This window comes from Leptopilina boulardi, unplaced genomic scaffold (assembly GCF_019393585.1).
Source record: "Leptopilina boulardi isolate dan_hultmark-lab unplaced genomic scaffold, ZJU_Lbou_2.1 LbouV2_38, whole genome shotgun sequence".
In the NCBI taxonomy this organism is placed as follows: domain Eukaryota; kingdom Metazoa; phylum Arthropoda; class Insecta; order Hymenoptera; family Figitidae; genus Leptopilina; species Leptopilina boulardi.
This window is the reverse complement of record NW_026137951.1, coordinates 329,658-350,183: the sequence shown is the minus strand read 5'-3', so window position 1 is coordinate 350,183 and position 20,526 is coordinate 329,658. Positions and strand designations below refer to the sequence as shown.

At 28.8% G+C, this 20,526-nt stretch overlaps 1 protein-coding gene across 2 annotated transcripts in view; it reads right to left on the bottom strand.

Annotated features, from left to right (window-relative positions):
- LOC127288076 (autophagy-related protein 16-1-like) overlaps window positions 1-20,526 on the bottom strand; it is a 42,745-nt gene that overhangs the window by 11,044 nt on the left and 11,175 nt on the right. For both annotated transcript variants that reach the window (XM_051315303.1, XM_051315304.1), the window contains exon 4: window positions 8,387-8,533. In XM_051315303.1, coding sequence (XP_051171260.1) covers window positions 8,387-8,533 — 147 coding nt within the window. The remainder of the gene's footprint in view (window positions 1-8,386; window positions 8,534-20,526) is intronic.

Below are 20,526 nucleotides of genomic sequence, written 5' to 3'. Positions count from 1 at the left end.
TGAAGTATAATTACTTTTTTCCCTTTATTAAAAATTTAAGAATAAAAACTTTATTTAGGAATTAAATGATGAAAAAGTGAAGTAAGTAATTTTAAAAAGATCAAGACAGCATTACAAGGATTTTTAAAGAAACTTTTATAACTTTAACAAATTAAGTAAAAGTAAGAGGTTAAAAAAACTTTAATTTATGAAATATAATTAAAAAATTAATATTATTTTATTTATTTATTCATTCACATATGTTAAGAGGAAAAATTGAAAGAATTATTTAAATATTACTATTTATATATAATTAATTACAGTTTAAATAAAATTAATCGTTAATTTTTATTTACACAAATATAAATAACAGTCTCGTTACTGAATTTATGGTTAGGAATTAATTGCAATTACATTATGCCAAAAAATTGAGTATTTTTAATAATAATTTATGTTGAGCATTTTCTATTTTAAATTACATCAATAAATTATGTAGAAAATGTCAATTTGCTCAAAACAGTAGGAAACTAATTTAAGTTAAAATTATTTTAGGAAAAAAATATTTCATAGGTCAAATGTAAGTAATTTTTTATGTTTTGAATTATCTTTTAAACGACATAATTTCTTCTTTAGTTTTTGATATTTTAGTTTATTTTATTATGACTACATTTATAAAAATGAAAGTTAGGCATTATTCAAAACATTTATAATATATCCCTGGTTTCAACATTATTAAAAAATACTTACCGTTGACAGATGAATTAATTTTTTATTAAATAATTTTAACCTAATTATTAATCTTTTAAAAATTACTTAATTATACCGCTTTGTTAACTGTTTAAAATTACTTACTTTACTTTTTTATAATTTAATTCCTAAATAAATTGTGTATATTACAATTTGACAAATCAAAACAATCATTTTACGTAAAACTACGAAAAATGACATTTGACTACGAAGTCAAAATGAAAATGACTTTGACGTCAAAGTTAAATCAAAATACATAATCGCTACCCTGTTTGATTTTTGTATTTATATATGATGCATTATTACATAATAGGTTTATTATCGTTTTTTTTTTTTGGAGTTTTTATATAAGTTTAACAATTGCAATACTTTAAATTTATTTTCCCTAAGATTTTTCTGAAATACAGTGGCGTTCGTATTTACCCCGGTATTTTAGGAAAGTTGCAAAGTACCGAGGTAAATACGAACGCTAAGTTTCCTGCGATTGTAATTTATCAAAAATTTTTGCTACCCCATAAAATTGTTCTATGAAAGTAAAGTAACAACTTCATGCACCAGAATACCGGAAGTATTGTCTTTTAAAATAAAAAAACTTATGTTATTGTTGAAACTTACTAAAAGCGTTCGGATTTACCCCGGCTGACCCTAAAGTGGTTGAATTTTTTAATTGATTTGAAAAATTACTCGGAAAATCTTAATTTTTCAAATAAAAATTTTAAACCTAAAAAATATTAAATATTTTTTGCTATTATTCAAATTTTTTTTGAAATAATTAATATTTAACATGACAAACAGTGGTAATGTTAATTAAAATTTTAGAGAGACTTTATTATTCTATACGCAAACGAAAGTTTATATTTTAATAATAACAAGCGAGAAATTGAAGTAAAATACATGTAGCTTTATAAATACACGGCAAACATTGTATATATATACAATATTCAAAACAAAGCCTTAAATATTTAAGTTAGCCTCCGCATGACTCTGTGGGGAAATTATTATATCGAGGAGTTTTGACAATCGGATGCCGCGAAGTGCTTTTGCCAATTGTTATGAGCCGGAAGCGGATTTTGTGAAAGGGGGAGAGAAAGAGGGACTTTGTTGTATACAGTGGAAAACGTGCGGGGATAAAGTTTACACAGATCCGTTCAGTAGGTGTCGAGGAAACTTTGCCATTGTACAAGCCACGGCGTTAACCGAGACGCCTCTGGTTTCGAGTTTCGCTTTTAGCAAAATGTCGTTTCTCAGTTTAGCCACGACAACGCAAAATTCAATGCGTATGTAATTAGACGACTCCATACGGTGTGCATTTTCAGATTCCTTTTGTATTAAAAAAAAAAAAAAAAGAAGAATTTATTTTTTTCCAAAGAGAAATAAAATGATTTATCAGGAAAAAAAAATTGATTGAAAGAGAATTTGTAATTTCTTCAGGGACTAATCATTGCTAAGAGAATATGGTCTCTAATTAGTCAAGAATTTCTTATTAGGACACGGTTTGTTCAAGGCCATTGAAAATGCTCATGCAAAATCACAGTTGAACCGTAACAGAAAAATTTAACTTCCAGCAGTCACGTTCAGCAACCTTAAGCATTTTGCCTGTCATTATTTTTGCTCAATGTGTGACGCATTAAAACTCAGTTCCATAATTCGTACGTTGAAAGGACCACACTTGTGAATCCCAGGCTCGAACTTAATAAGCACTTATGGCTTCTCTATTCGTTTCTTCTTCTTCTTCTCCCTCTTTCTGTTTATAATCTTTCAAAGTGAATATACTACCGTACGAAAACATAAAAAAAAAATTAATAGAGAATTTAGCCGAATTTTTGAAATTTATTTCACTTTAAAAAATAATTTCGAAAGGGAAATTTTTAGATTATTTTTTTTCTTGTATTCGATAACTCACGATGTTTATAAGTACCAGATTTCTTTTAATGTTCGAATATATATCTCTCTCTCTGTATAGATGTGGGTTGGAACACGCCGGAAGGGTTGACTTTTGGATAAGATTCCTCTAGCGCTTCGAGGCTTCAGATAAGAGCAAACAAAGATAAGACGTGGAAAAGATAAAGGCCTCAGGGCTCTCCGGAACATGCTTGCCAAAAACAATATTTGCCGGTTACGAAACTGAGAATCTCCACTGTGTCGATGTCTTGATCCCAAGTCTTCTTCGCATTACCACTCAGAGTTATTATATATATATATATTGTACTTTCTGTCTTCGATACTTTTTTTTATTTTCCTGGGCCATCTACTACTTTTTTTTCTATATCAATTCAAAAACTATTTTACTTTATTCAAATTAATTCCACACATTTTACTTTGGTATTAAATATTTAAATTTTTTTTTAACAGAAGTAGTAAATAAAATGGGATTTATTATTTTTGTGGTCCAGGCTCGAAAGCTTTATAGTTTCGTTTCGCTTTGGCGTCCGTCCGTCCGTCGGTTGCTAAGACAATCGTTACCATAGAAATCGTTTCCATGACAACCGTTAGCATAGTAACCGTTTCCATAGCTACTGTTACCATGGCAACCGTTTCCTTAACAACCACTTCTATGGTAACCGTATCCATAGCAACCATTTCCATGTAGCAACCGATACCATAGCAACCGTTTCTATGACAACCGTTTTTTTCCTTAGCAACGGTAATATTGTAGCGTTTGCAATTGTAAGAATCAATATTTTAGCTCGCCGAGCCAGGGTTCGTTTTGATTCCAACAAAATAATAACAATAATAACGGGTTAATTACAAACTGATAACAAATTATTTATTTACAACGGTATTTACAATATCAAAGTTATACGGAGATTACAAGTAAATCGCGAAAGTCGGTTTCGAGTAACGATTTGTCGGCGTCTATCTAAAATATGTTGAGCCGCGAAATCGAAAATCGGCATCAATCTGGAACGTCGCTTATTTGAGCCGTGCATTAACGAAATCGGCTTTAACTCGTAGCGATGAGCCATAAATCTGTTACTATACTGCCTAAAAATTCGCGATACACTGGTGAACCACGAGTAAAACTCGTGTCCCAATTATACAAAGAGTAAAACTCTAAATATATCTAAAAAACGGTAATAAAACGGAAAATCTACTTTAAACTTCGAGAATTCAAATTTACGTTACAATACGTTTCGTTACTATACATTTTTTTACATTACTTTACAGCTTGATACGTTACATTACAATTCTTCACTATACATTACTTTATACTATATACATTAAAAAACGATGAACGAGAGTAAAACTCCTAGTCAGGTGGGTAAGACCCACCCGGACTTCGTGTAGCACGAGAGTGACGGTCCTCAGCGAGAACGCAGCTTATATAGCCGATCGGTGGGCTGGGCGCACGCGAGTGAGCTTTGGCGATGCGGCTCGCGCGGCGAAATCGGGTACTACGTCTTTGTGCTCCGCAGTCGGTAACCTGTTTATCGACGCGCGATAATATTTAGTACAAATATTTACCGGACGATTTCTAACTATCATTACAATATTAATATTGGCCAAGAAACCCTAAATGAAAAAAATTCCCTTGAAACTATTTCATTAAACGTCGTAAACATTTTTTTTTCTTTCTTTTTGCTTTAAATAACACTTATGGGAAATATTTATATATCCATAATTTCATCTTTTTTCAATAAAATTCTGCGAATTTTCTCATCATTCATAAAAGGTTAAATTACCGGTGTTGGGGTATTCCCATATTATATATAACGAGGTTTACATTACTAACGTGTGGGGGTCAAACTCGAAAATTTCGTATCCCGTCAAAAGATAAGCCGGGGCGGCGTGTCGAAATCTGAAAAGCTAATAAGAAGATAATCCCCTCGTGGTTATTCCAAGCGTGTCGATATAACGGGAGAGTCTCTTCGGGAATAATGCTTTATCAAGACGCTTGCTCTCTCTCGCGCGCGCCCGCGCTCTTAAAACAAGCCATGCGGGGTCAATTCTTTAGGGCCAGGATTAACTGCAATAAAAATTTATTTCGTGCCAAAGACGGGGTGTGCCGAGAGAGAGAGAGAGAGAGGAGAGTTAGAAGAAGAATTAGATTATCGTGCGCGGGAGTGAATGGAATGAAAAGCAATCTCTTTTCAAGGTGCCCTGTATAGATCAACATCAACTGATTTCATTGTCTTGCTTTTGCGCCGCGCGAAACGAAGCGAGAAAAAAAAGAGCGAGAGAGAGAGAGGGACAATCGAAATGAGAGATCGATGGCCTGGTGGCAGTTTTGCGCGCTACTTGATTTCGTTTTCTCGGCAATGATCTCAGTGTCCGGCACGATATTATGTCATTTGTCTTCGTTTCACCCTCCAGTGAAAGAGAGAGAGATAGAGAAAGAGTTTCCTTCCTTCCCCTTCTTTCACTTTTGATCCCTTATTCTTTTTTCTACTTTTTCTCTTCTCGTATTTTACGAGGGGTTTCTCTTCACATATCCTTTCTCTTTCTCTATCTTTTTGGTTTTATTTCCTTTAGTCGTTTTTGACTTTATTCTCGATATCACTCCATGAAACCCCCTTTCCTATCCAATGCTCATTAAACAGTGTCGAAGTCTCCAGTGATTGAATTCTTGAAGAATCTTTGTTCATCCAGTAACTTTTCGACGTTCAATGAATGCAATCCTGACACATAGTGAAATTTAAATCCAAGGGAATTTCAAATCGACAAATTGCTTTCTATTTAATTTCATACGTTATTAAAGATATAATTCTAATTCGATATTTAATTGACAAAATTAGATTTAAATTTTAAAAAATTTCGAATCGATAAATTTTCTAGTTAATTTTTAATCTTCGTATCGAATTAAGAAAATAAATCAAATATACAAAAAAAGTACACGATTTTCTCGAATCAATGCTGTTACCAAAAAAGCAATTCGATTAAATCAAATGAAAATTCTGATAGCAAGGAGTTTTCTTCTGCCCCTCTTTTTAGATATCTTGAAATGCTATCCTTTCCATCAATTATATATATATGACTCGAGCAGCTTTAATACCAGTACGATCCACTTATTGATGCCAAAAGTTAATTAAGTGCTGAAACTCAATTTATTTAATCCAATATCAATTTCCGATTGATCTGATAAATACAACATGGCACACTTAAAAGTGACATATATATATAGCAAAGTACAACTCTGATGCGCATTCGTTTTCGAAAGTGACAGTTTCAATAGTAATGTTATAGCAAAAAAAAAAAAGTTTAAACAAGCTTTCAAGTTTAAGTACAGAATAAATTCTCGATATCGTGAATCTTTCTCGATATTCGCCTCCCCCATCGAAAGGAATTTAGGTCGAATATTTTTCTATATATATATATATATAAAGTGTATATATTCCCGTAAATATATACTACTTCTTTCTTATATACTGCGACTTTTCTCCAGCGAAAAGAGTCGAAGTACTCGAGAACTTTTCGTGTCAGGTGGGTATGCGCAGCACTTTCAAGGTGTCTGCTAGAATTACAAACTCTTTTCGTGTAGTATGTCACGCCAACGTATTCGTCGGGAGGATCAAAGAACACCAAGAGATATATAGAGACTTTTTAAACTTGAAATATATCAACACGAACTTCTCAACTCAAAATTTAATTTATTTTATAACCCCCTTATACACTTTTGTCTTCATCTCGAGTTTTTTTTTTCATAAAATTTCATACGAAATGATATCGTATTCATTTTTTCTTAAATTCAAAATTTATTATTGTAAATAAAAAAAAAAGAGTACAATGAAAAAATGATGAATTATGGAAATATTTTGATTAGTCAGTGAAAAAAAAAAAATTAAATTAATAATGTTGAAGTGAGAGTAAAGTATAAAAAAAAAAGAATGATCGATGGATTCCATGAAATGCGAATTTTAAACTTCTTTTCTCCCCTCTTTGGGAAAACTTCATGTTTCCTATCGACAGTGCCCACGATGTCTCACGAAAAAAAGTTTTGGGGTCTACGCAAAATTACTCCATAAATCCCCTATCGTAAAATCTTATTCCTACCATCTTTTATGTCCGCTTTATTAAGGACCAACAGTTGTTGAGGTGCGAGTCGCATATTTGATTCTCTTTTTCGCCCAAAAAAAAAGAAAAACCACACTGCACAGTGGCCGATTTCCCGAAAAACCTGGCCAAAAGTCAAAAAAATTTTTTTAGAAATTTATACTTTTTATTGTTGAATATTATAAAGGAGGGTTCACTGCATAATTTTGCGAAAAAAAATTTCACTTTTTTTATCACCAATTTATTATGTGAACAAGTAAAAGTGATCTTTGCCAGAGATTTACTCAGAACGTTTCATAACTATAAATTTTCGTCACAGTTAAAATAGTGAAAATATACTAATATACAGCAGATTTTTGAATATCTTTTTTTGGGAATTATTAACAAAGGTGTATGAAATATGTTGAATGTATTTATAATCACATTTAAAACGTACAGTTTTTAAAAAATGACATTAAACATCGCTATTCATGGCGACGATTTTTGTATTGTTTTATCAACGTAAATCATGAAAATAGTTGTGAAATCCACCGATATCCGCGCTCTACCTGGTATTATCATAAACTAGAATATATTTTTAATTCATTTTAATTGAAATCAGTTGCCCCAAGCTGCCCCTGCAGTTTTGGTATCACTTTTTATTTCACTAAGCGCGGTTTACCGACAGCGCGTTGCACCGGCCGGCGGTGCAACTGAACGTGAAAGACTGACTTTTTCTTCATTCGCATTCGCTTTAAACTAAAATTTAAGCACTGTCTGTAATTTAAAAAAAATAAGCTCTAACACATTTACGCAATTTTATAATACCAGCAAATATTTTGGATCCGCCATATTGAATTTGATAAAACAAATGTAAAATTTGATTTCAGAAACCTAGTAAACGTAAGTATACTAAGTTTGGTTAAAATCGTACAATTTTTTAATTTTTAGCAAAGTTTTTTAAAATCTAAACGGCCAGTTTAGATTCGCCATTTTGAATTTGACACAACCAATGTAAAATTTGAATTCAGAAGCCCAAAAAACATGGGTATACCAATTTTGGTTGAAATCGTATCATTTTTCGATTTTCAGCAAAGTTTTTTAAAATCTAAACGGCCATTTTGGATCCGCCATTTTGAATTTGACACAACCAATGTAAAATTTGAATTCAGAAGCCCAAAAAACATGGATATACCAATTTTGATTGAAATCGTATCATTTTTCGATTTTCAGCAAAGTTTTTTAAAATCTAAACGGCCATTTTGGATCCGCCATTTTGAATTTGACACAACCAATGTAAAATTTGAATTCAGAAGCCCTAAAAACATGGTTATACCAATTTTGGTTGAAATCGTATCATTTTTCGATTTTCAGCAAAGTTTTTTAAAATCTAAACGGCCATTTTGGATCCGCCATTTTGAATTTGACACAACCAATGTAAAATTTGAATTCAGAAGCCCAAAAAACATGGGTATACCAATTTTGGTTGAAATCATATCATTTTTCGATTTTTGGCCAGGTTTTTCGAGAAATCGGCCACTGTGCACTGTATTTTATTAAAATAGAAAGTATAATTTTCTATAAAATAATTTTTTTTCTAAGACATCAGAGTGAATCATTGAATACAAAAAAAAAATATATTTACTGAAAAAGCAGATTGAAGCGGATAGTAAAAATTTTTGATACTTACGAATGATCTTTGAGCACAGTTTCAATTTTACTTGTAGCAACAGACCAGACGTAAACTGAACCATCGGAGGAGCCAACAGCAATATATTGACCATCAGGACTAAAAGTTGCTCGTGCCCAATCACAACCTACTTTAAAGCCATCGGCACTGAAAAAAAGCACGTTAATCACATTTTAATTCAATTGTGAGATAAGTTACACAAAATAGTAAAAAATTAAATAAAAAAAAAACAAAGAGAGAGCAGAATGTCTAAAGAAATTTGTCATCCTTGTGATTTCTCTAGCCGGAAGAAAAGGGACCTAAAGGTAAGTAATTACATGAGCAGATGGCAAGTAATTAAACAGCGTCTGGTCCTGAGACACGAAGGTTTTTCTCCTTCTCAATTGGCTACAATCCAACGACCTGGATCATTGAAAACTCATTTGCTAAAAGCGCCCAAAAAGAATATGACCTATTCTCCCAATTCGTGACATATACGCGAATTATTTATTACAGCTTATACATTACTGTTCCCACTGAATATTTTTGGTTCTCTTTTTTTCCATACGATTTTAAATTTAGATGAAATTTTTTCATAAAAATATCTAAATTAGAGTTGTGCAATGTTCGAATCGAATCAAATTTTGTTCGGTTTTTAATGACCCTGACTCGAATTTCGAACTTTCAACATTCGAACTGGACTGACTCGGATGTCGAATTTTTGTAATTCGCACTGGGCTGACTCGAATGTTGAATTTCGACATTCGAACTCGGCGTAAAAATTCTAACAGTTCGGTTCGATTTATTTTGCACAGGTCTAGATTTTTTCATTTTCCAGGAAAACATTCTATCTAAAAAAATGGAAAAAAATTGATTATTCTGATTCTATTGCAATTTAGGTTCAATTGGTAGGTTTCTTTGAAGATGATACGTGTTGTTTAAAGGTAAAAAAATTAAAGAAACATGCTGATTAATTTTATTTGACTTTGAAAGGGATTTCTTCATTTTCCAGGAAAACATTCTATCTAAAAAAATGGAATAAAATTGATTGTTCTTATTCTCTTGCAATTTAGGTTCAATTGGTAGGTTTTTTTGAAGGTAATACGTGTTGTTTTAAGGTAAAAAAATAATAGAAACATAATGATTAATTTTGTTTAACTTTGAAAGGGATTTCTTCATTTTCCAGGAAAACATTCTATCTAAAAAAATGGAATAAAATTGATTGTTCTTATTCTCTTGCAATTTAGGTTCAATTGGTCTTTTTGAAGGTAATACGTGATATTTTGAGGTAAAAAAATAATAGAAACATAATGAATTATTTTGTTTGACTTTGAAAGGGATTTTTTCATTTTCCAGGAAAACATTCTATCTAAAAAAATGGAAAAAAATTGATTATTCTGATTCTATTGCAATTTAGGTTCAATTGGTAGGTTTTTTTGAAGGTAATACGTGTTGTTTTAAGGTTAAAAAAATAATAGAAACATGCTGATTAATTTTGTTTGACTTTGAAAGGGATTTCTTCATTTTCCAGGAAAACATTCTATCTAAAAAAATAGAAAAAAATTGATTATTCTGATTCTATTGCAATTTAGGTTCAATTGGTAGGTTTTTTTGAAGGTAATACGTGTTGTTTTAAGGTTAAAAAAATAATAGAAACATGCTGATTAATTTTGTTTGACTTTGAAAGGGATTTCTTCATTTTCCAGGAAAACATTCTATCTAAAAAAATGGAATAAAATTGATTGTTCTTATTCTCTTGCAATTTAGGTTCAATTGGTCTTTTTGAAGGTAATACGTGATATTTTGAGGTAAAAAAATAATAGAAACATAATGAATTATTTTGTTTGACTTTGAAAGGGATTTTTTCATTTTCCAGGAAAACATTCTATCTAAAAAAATGGAAAAAAATTGATTATTCTGATTCTATTGCAATTTAGGTTCAATTGGTAGGTTTTTTTGAAGGTAATACGTGTTGTTTTAAGGTAAAAAAATAATAGAAACATAATGATTAATTTTGTTTAACTTTGAAAGGGATTTCTTCATTTTCCAGGAAAACATTCTATCTAAAAAAATGGAATAAAATTGATTGTTCTTATTCTCTTGCAATTTAGGTTCAATTGGTAGGTTTTTTTGAAGGTAATACGTGTTGTTTTAAGGTAAAAAAATAATAGAAACATAATGATTAATTTTGTTTAACTTTGAAAGGGATTTCTTCATTTTCCAGGAAAACATTCTATCTAAAAAAATGGAATAAAATTGATTGTTCTTATTCTCTTGCAATTTAGGTTCAATTGGTCTTTTTGAAGGTAATACGTGATATTTTGAGGTAAAAAAATAATAGAAACATAATGAATTATTTTGTTTGACTTTGAAAGGGATTTTTTCATTTTCCAGGAAAACATTCTATCTAAAAAAATGGAAAAAAATTGATTATTCTGATTCTATTGCAATTTAGGTTCAATTGGTAGGTTTTTTTGAAGGTAATACGTGTTGTTTTAAGGTTAAAAAAATAATAGAAACATGCTGATTAATTTTGTTTGACTTTGAAAGGGATTTCTTCATTTTCCAGGAAAACATTCTATCTAAAAAAATGGAAAAAAATTGATTATTCTGATTCTATTGCAATTTAGGTTCAATTGGTAGGTTTCTTTGAAGATGATACGTGTTGTTTAAAGGTAAAAAAATTAAAGAAACATGCTGATTAATTTTATTTGACTTTGAAAGGGATTTCTTCATTTTCCAGGAAAACATTCTATCTAAAAAAATGGAATAAAATTGATTGTTCTTATTCTCTTGCAATTTAGGTTCAATTGGTCTTTTTGAAGGTAATACGTGATATTTTGAGGTAAAAAAATAATAGAAACATAATGAATTATTTTGTTTGACTTTGAAAGGGATTTTTTCATTTTCCAGGAAAACATTCTATCTAAAAAAATCGAAAAAAATTGATTATTCTGATTCTATTGCAATTTAGGTTCAATTGGTAGGTTTTTTTGAAGGTAATACGTGTTGTTTTAAGGTTAAAAAAATAATAGAAACATGCTGATTAATTTTGTTTGACTTTGAAAGGGATTTCTTCATTTTCCAGGAAAACATTCTATCTAAAAAAATGGAAAAAAATTGATTATTCTGATTCTATTGCAATTTAGGTTCAATTGGTAGGTTTCTTTGAAGATGATACGTGTTGTTTAAAGGTAAAAAAATTAAAGAAACATGCTGATTAATTTTATTTGACTTTGAAAGGGATTTCTTCATTTTCCAGGAAAACATTCTATCTAAAAAAATGGAATAAAATTGATTGTTCTTATTCTCTTGCAATTTAGGTTCAATTGGTAGGTTTTTTTGAAGGTAATACGTGTTGTTTTAAGGTAAAATAATAATAGAAACATAATGATTAATTTTGTTTAACTTTGAAAGGGATTTCTTCATTTTCCAGGAAAACATTCTATTTAAAAAAATGGAATAAAATTGATTGTTCTTATTCTCTTGCAATTTAGGTTCAATTGGTCTTTTTGAAGGTAATACGTGATATTTTGAGGTAAAAAAATAATAGAAACATAATGAATTATTTTGTTTGACTTTGAAAGGGATTTTTTCATTTTCCAGGAAAACATTCTATCTAAAAAAATCGAAAAAAATTGATTATTCTGATTCTATTGCAATTTAGGTTCAATTGGTAGGTTTTTTTGAAGGTAATACGTGTTGTTTTAAGGTTAAAAAAATAATAGAAACATGCTGATTAATTTTGTTTGACTTTGAAAGGGATTTCTTCATTTTCCAGGAAAACATTCTATCTAAAAAAATGGAATAAAATTGATTGTTCTTATTCTCTTGCAATTTAGGTTCAATTGGTCTTTTTGAAGGTAATACGTGATATTTTGAGGTAAAAAAATAATAGAAACATAATGAATTATTTTGTTTGACTTTGAAAGGGATTTTTTCATTTTCCAGGAAAACATTCTATCTAAAAAAATGGAAAAAAATTGATTATTCTGATTCTATTGCAATTTAGGTTCAATTGGTAGGTTTTTTTGAAGGTAATACGTGTTGTTTTAAGGTAAAAAAATAATAGAAACATAATGATTAATTTTGTTTAACTTTGAAAGGGATTTCTTCATTTTCCAGGAAAACATTCTATCTAAAAAAATGGAATAAAATTGATTGTTCTTATTCTCTTGCAATTTAGGTTCAATTGGTAGGTTTTTTTGAAGGTAATACGTGTTGTTTTAAGGTAAAAAAATAATAGAAACATAATGATTAATTTTGTTTAACTTTGAAAGGGATTTCTTCATTTTCCAGGAAAACATTCTATCTAAAAAAATGGAATAAAATTGATTGTTCTTATTCTCTTGCAATTTAGGTTCAATTGGTCTTTTTGAAGGTAATACGTGATATTTTGAGGTAAAAAAATAATAGAAACATAATGAATTATTTTGTTTGACTTTGAAAGGGATTTATTCATTTTCCAGGAAAACATTCTATCTAAAAAAATGGAATAAAATTGATTGTTCTTATTCTCTTGCAATTTAGGTTCAATTGGTAGGTTTTTTTGAAGGTAATACGTGTTGTTTTAAGGTAAAAAAATAATAGAAACATAATGATTAATTTTGTTTAACTTTGAAAGGGATTTCTTCATTTTCCAGGAAAACATTCTATCTAAAAAAATGGAATAAAATTGATTGTTCTTATTCTCTTGCAATTTAGGTTCAATTGGTCTTTTTGAAGGTAATACGTGATATTTTGAGGTAAAAAAATAATAGAAACATAATGAATTATTTTGTTTGACTTTGAAAGGGATTTTTTCATTTTCCAGGAAAACATTCTATCTAAAAAAATGGAAAAAAATTGATTATTCTGATTCTATTGCAATTTAGGTTCAATTGGTAGGTTTTTTTGAAGGTAATACGTGTTGTTTTAAGGTTAAAAAAATAATAGAAACATGCTGATTAATTTTGTTTGACTTTGAAAGGGATTTCTTCATTTTCCAGGAAAACATTCTATCTAAAAAAATGGAAAAAAATTGATTATTCTGATTCTATTGCAATTTAGGTTCAATTGGTAGGTTTCTTTGAAGATGATACGTGTTGTTTAAAGGTAAAAAAATTAAAGAAACATGCTGATTAATTTTATTTGACTTTGAAAGGGATTTCTTCATTTTCCAGGAAAACATTCTATCTAAAAAAATGGAATAAAATTGATTGTTCTTATTCTCTTGCAATTTAGGTTCAATTGGTCTTTTTGAAGGTAATACGTGATATTTTGAGGTAAAAAAATAATAGAAACATAATGAATTATTTTGTTTGACTTTGAAAGGGATTTTTTCATTTTCCAGGAAAACATTCTATCTAAAAAAATCGAAAAAAATTGATTATTCTGATTCTATTGCAATTTAGGTTCAATTGGTAGGTTTTTTTGAAGGTAATACGTGTTGTTTTAAGGTTAAAAAAATAATAGAAACATGCTGATTAATTTTGTTTGACTTTGAAAGGGATTTCTTCATTTTCCAGGAAAACATTCTATCTAAAAAAATGGAAAAAAATTGATTATTCTGATTCTATTGCAATTTAGGTTCAATTGGTAGGTTTCTTTGAAGATGATACGTGTTGTTTAAAGGTAAAAAAATTAAAGAAACATGCTGATTAATTTTATTTGACTTTGAAAGGGATTTCTTCATTTTCCAGGAAAACATTCTATCTAAAAAAATGGAATAAAATTGATTGTTCTTATTCTCTTGCAATTTAGGTTCAATTGGTAGGTTTTTTTGAAGGTAATACGTGTTGTTTTAAGGTAAAATAATAATAGAAACATAATGATTAATTTTGTTTAACTTTGAAAGGGATTTCTTCATTTTCCAGGAAAACATTCTATTTAAAAAAATGGAATAAAATTGATTGTTCTTATTCTCTTGCAATTTAGGTTCAATTGGTCTTTTTGAAGGTAATACGTGATATTTTGAGGTAAAAAAATAATAGAAACATAATGAATTATTTTGTTTGACTTTGAAAGGGATTTTTTCATTTTCCAGGAAAACATTCTATCTAAAAAAATCGAAAAAAATTGATTATTCTGATTCTATTGCAATTTAGGTTCAATTGGTAGGTTTTTTTGAAGGTAATACGTGTTGTTTTAAGGTTAAAAAAATAATAGAAACATGCTGATTAATTTTGTTTGACTTTGAAAGGGATTTCTTCATTTTCCAGGAAAACATTCTATCTAAAAAAATGGAATAAAATTGATTGTTCTTATTCTCTTGCAATTTAGGTTCAATTGGTCTTTTTGAAGGTAATACGTGATATTTTGAGGTAAAAAAATAATAGAAACATAATGAATTATTTTGTTTGACTTTGAAAGGGATTTTTTCATTTTCCAGGAAAACATTCTATCTAAAAAAATGGAAAAAAATTGATTATTCTGATTCTATTGCAATTTAGGTTCAATTGGTAGGTTTTTTTGAAGGTAATACGTGTTGTTTTAAGGTAAAAAAATAATAGAAACATAATGATTAATTTTGTTTAACTTTGAAAGGGATTTCTTCATTTTCCAGGAAAACATTCTATCTAAAAAAATGGAATAAAATTGATTGTTCTTATTCTCTTGCAATTTAGGTTCAATTGGTAGGTTTTTTTGAAGGTAATACGTGTTGTTTTAAGGTAAAAAAATAATAGAAACATAATGATTAATTTTGTTTAACTTTGAAAGGGATTTCTTCATTTTCCAGGAAAACATTCTATCTAAAAAAATGGAATAAAATTGATTGTTCTTATTCTCTTGCAATTTAGGTTCAATTGGTCTTTTTGAAGGTAATACGTGATATTTTGAGGTAAAAAAATAATAGAAACATAATGAATTATTTTGTTTGACTTTGAAAGGGATTTATTCATTTTCCAGGAAAACATTCTATCTAAAAAAATGGAATAAAATTGATTGTTCTTATTCTCTTGCAATTTAGGTTCAATTGGTAGGTTTTTTTGAAGGTAATACGTGTTGTTTTAAGGTAAAAAAATAATAGAAACATAATGATTAATTTTGTTTAACTTTGAAAGGGATTTCTTCATTTTCCAGGAAAACATTCTATCTAAAAAAATGGAATAAAATTGATTGTTCTTATTCTCTTGCAATTTAGGTTCAATTGGTCTTTTTGAAGGTAATACGTGATATTTTGAGGTAAAAAAATAATAGAAACATAATGAATTATTTTGTTTGACTTTGAAAGGGATTTTTTCATTTTCCAGGAAAACATTCTATCTAAAAAAATGGAAAAAAATTGATTATTCTGATTCTATTGCAATTTAGGTTCAATTGGTAGGTTTTTTTGAAGGTAATACGTGTTGTTTTAAGGTTAAAAAAATAATAGAAACATGCTGATTAATTTTGTTTGACTTTGAAAGGGATTTCTTCATTTTCCAGGAAAACATTCTATCTAAAAAAATGGAAAAAAATTGATTATTCTGATTCTATTGCAATTTAGGTTCAATTGGTAGGTTTCTTTGAAGATGATACGTGTTGTTTAAAGGTAAAAAAATTAAAGAAACATGCTGATTAATTTTATTTGACTTTGAAAGGGATTTCTTCATTTTCCAGGAAAACATTCTATCTAAAAAAATGGAATAAAATTGATTGTTCTTATTCTCTTGCAATTTAGGTTCAATTGGTCTTTTTGAAGGTAATACGTGATATTTTGAGGTAAAAAAATAATAGAAACATAATGAATTATTTTGTTTGACTTTGAAAGGGATTTTTTCATTTTCCAGGAAAACATTCTATCTAAAAAAATCGAAAAAAATTGATTATTCTGATTCTATTGCAATTTAGGTTCAATTGGTAGGTTTTTTTGAAGGTAATACGTGTTGTTTTAAGGTTAAAAAAATAATAGAAACATGCTGATTAATTTTGTTTGACTTTGAAAGGGATTTCTTCATTTTCCAGGAAAACATTCTATCTAAAAAAATGGAAAAAAATTGATTATTCTGATTCTATTGCAATTTAGGTTCAATTGGTAGGTTTCTTTGAAGATGATACGTGTTGTTTAAAGGTAAAAAAATTAAAGAAACATGCTGATTAATTTTATTTGACTTTGAAAGGGATTTCTTCATTTTCCAGGAAAACATTCTATCTAAAAAAATGGAATAAAATTGATTGTTCTTATTCTCTTGCAATTTAGGTTCAATTGGTAGGTTTTTTTGAAGGTAATACGTGTTGTTTTAAGGTAAAATAATAATAGAAACATAATGATTAATTTTGTTTAACTTTGAAAGGGATTTCTTCATTTTCCAGGAAAACATTCTATTTAAAAAAATGGAATAAAATTGATTGTTCTTATTCTCTTGCAATTTAGGTTCAATTGGTCTTTTTGAAGGTAATACGTGATATTTTGAGGTAAAAAAATAATAGAAACATAATGAATTATTTTGTTTGACTTTGAAAGGGATTTTTTCATTTTCCAGGAAAACATTCTATCTAAAAAAATCGAAAAAAATTGATTATTCTGATTCTATTGCAATTTAGGTTCAATTGGTAGGTTTTTTTGAAGGTAATACGTGTTGTTTTAAGGTTAAAAAAATAATAGAAACATGCTGATTAATTTTGTTTGACTTTGAAAGGGATTTCTTCATTTTCCAGGAAAACATTCTATCTAAAAAAATGGAAAAAAATTGATTATTCTGATTCTATTGCAATTTAGGTTCAATTGGTAGGTTTTTTTGAAGGTAATACGTGTTGTTTTAAGGAAAAAAAATTAAAGAAACATGCTGATTAATTTTATTTGACTTTGAAAGGGATTTCTTCATTTTCCAGGAAAACATTCTATCTAAAAAAATGGAATAAAATTGATTGTTCTTATTCTCTTGCAATTTAGGTTCAATTGGTCTTTTTGAAGGTAATACGTGATATTTTGAGGTAAAAAAATAATAGAAACATAATGAATTATTTTGTTTGACTTTGAAAGGGATTTTTTCATTTTCCAGGAAAACATTCTATCTAAAAAAATGGAAAAAAATTGATTATTCTGATTCTATTGCAATTTAGGTTCAATTGGTAGGTTTCTTTGAAGATGATACGTGTTGTTTAAAGGTAAAAAAATTAAAGAAACATGCTGATTAATTTTATTTGACTTTGAAAGGGATTTCTTCATTTTCCAGGAAAACATTCTATCTAAAAAAATGGAATAAAATTGATTGTTCTTATTCTCTTGCAATTTAGGTTCAATTGGTCTTTTTGAAGGTAATACGTGATATTTTGAGGTAAAAAAATAATAGAAACATAATGAATTATTTTGTTTGACTTTGAAAGGGATTTTTTCATTTTCCAGGAAAACATTCTATCTAAAAAAATCGAAAAAAATTGATTATTCTGATTCTATTGCAATTTAGGTTCAATTGGTAGGTTTTTTTGAAGGTAATACGTGTTGTTTTAAGGTTAAAAAAATAATAGAAACATGCTGATTAATTTTGTTTGACTTTGAAAGGGATTTCTTCATTTTCCAGGAAAACATTCTATCTAAAAAAATGGAAAAAAATTGATTATTCTGATTCTATTGCAATTTAGGTTCAATTGGTAGGTTTCTTTGAAGATGATACGTGTTGTTTAAAGGTAAAAAAATTAAAGAAACATGCTGATTAATTTTATTTGACTTTGAAAGGGATTTCTTCATTTTCCAGGAAAACATTCTATCTAAAAAAATGGAATAAAATTGATTGTTCTTATTCTCTTGCAATTTAGGTTCAATTGGTAGGTTTTTTTGAAGGTAATACGTGTTGTTTTAAGGTAAAAAAATAATAGAAACATAATGATTAATTTTGTTTAACTTTGAAAGGGATTTCTTCATTTTCCAGGAAAACATTCTATTTAAAAAAATGGAATAAAATTGATTGTTCTTATTCTCTTGCAATTTAGGTTCAATTGGTCTTTTTGAAGGTAATACGTGATATTTTGAGGTAAAAAAATAATAGAAACATAATGAATTATTTTGTTTGACTTTGAAAGGGATTTTTTCATTTTCCAGGAAAACATTCTATCTAAAAAAATCGAAAAAAATTGATTATTCTGATTCTATTGCAATTTAGGTTCAATTGGTAGGTTTTTTTGAAGGTAATACGTGTTGTTTTAAGGAAAAAAAATTAAAGAAACATGCTGATTAATTTTATTTGACTTTGAAAGGGATTTCTTCATTTTCCAGGAAAACATTCTATCTAAAAAAATGGAATAAAATTGATTGTTCTTATTCTCTTGCAATTTAGGTTCAATTGGTCTTTTTGAAGGTAATACGTGATATTTTGAGGTAAAAAAATAATAGAAACATAATGAATTATTTTGTTTGACTTTGAAAGGGATTTTTTCATTTTCCAGGAAAACATTCTATCTAAAAAAATCGAAAAAAATTGATTATTCAGATTCTATTGCAATTTAGGTTCAATTGGTAGGTTTTTTTGAAGGTAATACGTGTTGTTTTAAGGAAAAAAAATAATAGAAACATGCTGATTAATTTTGTTTGACTTTGAAAGGGATTTTTTCATTTTGCAGGAAAACATTCTATCTAAAAAAATCGAAAAAAATTGATTATTCTGATTCTATTGCAATTTAGGTTCAATTGGTAGGTTTTTTTTGATGGTAATACGTGTTGTTTTAAGGTAAAAAAAATAAAAGAAACATGCTGATTAATTTTATTTGACTTGGAAAGGGATTTTTTTAGAGCTGTGCAATGTTCGAACCGAATCGAATTTTGTTCGGTTTTTAATGAGCCTGACTCAAATTTCGAACATTCGACATTCGAACTGGACTGACTCGGATGTCGGATTTTCGACATTCGAACTCGGCGTAAAAATTCGAACAGTTCGGTTCGATTTATTTTGCACAGGTCTAATCTAAATGTAAAATTAAAAAATTCCACCCCTTCTCAGGGAATTTCTATTATTACGAATTTAGCCATTTACATTTTTTTTTTTTGGGTTCAGAAAAAAAATTTTAACGCAAAATAAATGAAACTAATTTTACAATTATTGGAATCAGTGATTTGTGTTAAACTTGCGTTGTCATTAATTGTAAAATTGGTTATTGGCATGAAGGCAAGGAAATAATGGAAATGCGCAACGGGAGAGAATATTTTAATTAAAAACCACCAAGTTTCGCCTTTACTTTTATTCGCGTGATGTGAGAGTGATTGACAGACGACCGTCACTATCTGCAAAGCAACGCATTGTAATCTGGCCAAACCGCATCACCGAGAGAATTGCATCTAAAACCACATCGGTGCGAAATAACCCTGCCGCCATTTCACAAACGTAAAACGATAAGTAACCAAAATTGGATTTCGAAATCTAGTGCACTGTGTCAACAAAATGAAATTCAAATGGAAATTCGAATTATATTGCACACAATTTTCCATCTATTTTAGACAATATATATATATATATATATATATATATGTGTGTGTGTGTAATTTTCAACCCCCTCAAATTATATAATTCCAATTTTTTACTTTAACTCTTTTTTAATGTTTTAATTTCTACCCTTTTTTGAATTTTTAATTGTTCAAATTTTGTTTAGAAAGGACCCCGCACAAGTTATAGGAGAAAAATCTTTCGGTCAAGTTTTTTTAAACATTGTAGTTTTGTAGCTCATCAACTTCTGAAAAAAAATGTTCACAGCAAAACCTCCAAAAACGAAGCCCATCTGAGCTGTACTACGTTGAAAGCATTAAAACTAGGCAACAAAAACTAAATCCCTCTAGCTCAAGGCTTAAGTTTAGCTCAAAGCGTAAGTTTGGTTCAAGGCATGGCTTTGGCTTAAGACTTGAGTTTGGCTCAAGGCTTGGCATTGGATTAAGGCTTGTGTCAAACTTAAGCCTTGAGCCAGAGCCAAACCTTAAGTTGAAGCCAATCCTTGAGCCAAAATATAAGCCCTGAGTCAACGCCAAACCTTAAGACGATGCCAAATATGCTTGTGCGGTGTCCTTTTGAATTTTTTTTAAAAAATCGAGTGTAGAAAAAAATTTAGGGTGGTAGGAAACGATCGGAATACGATATTTATCAACTTTAGTTGACAATAAGTAACAAAAAAATAGTAACAATTTTTATTGCAATAAACAATGCCCAGCAGCGTGGGGTAAATTTGAAATTTTGGTTTTTTTTTTAGAAAATCGAGTGTAGAAAAAAATTTAGGGTGGT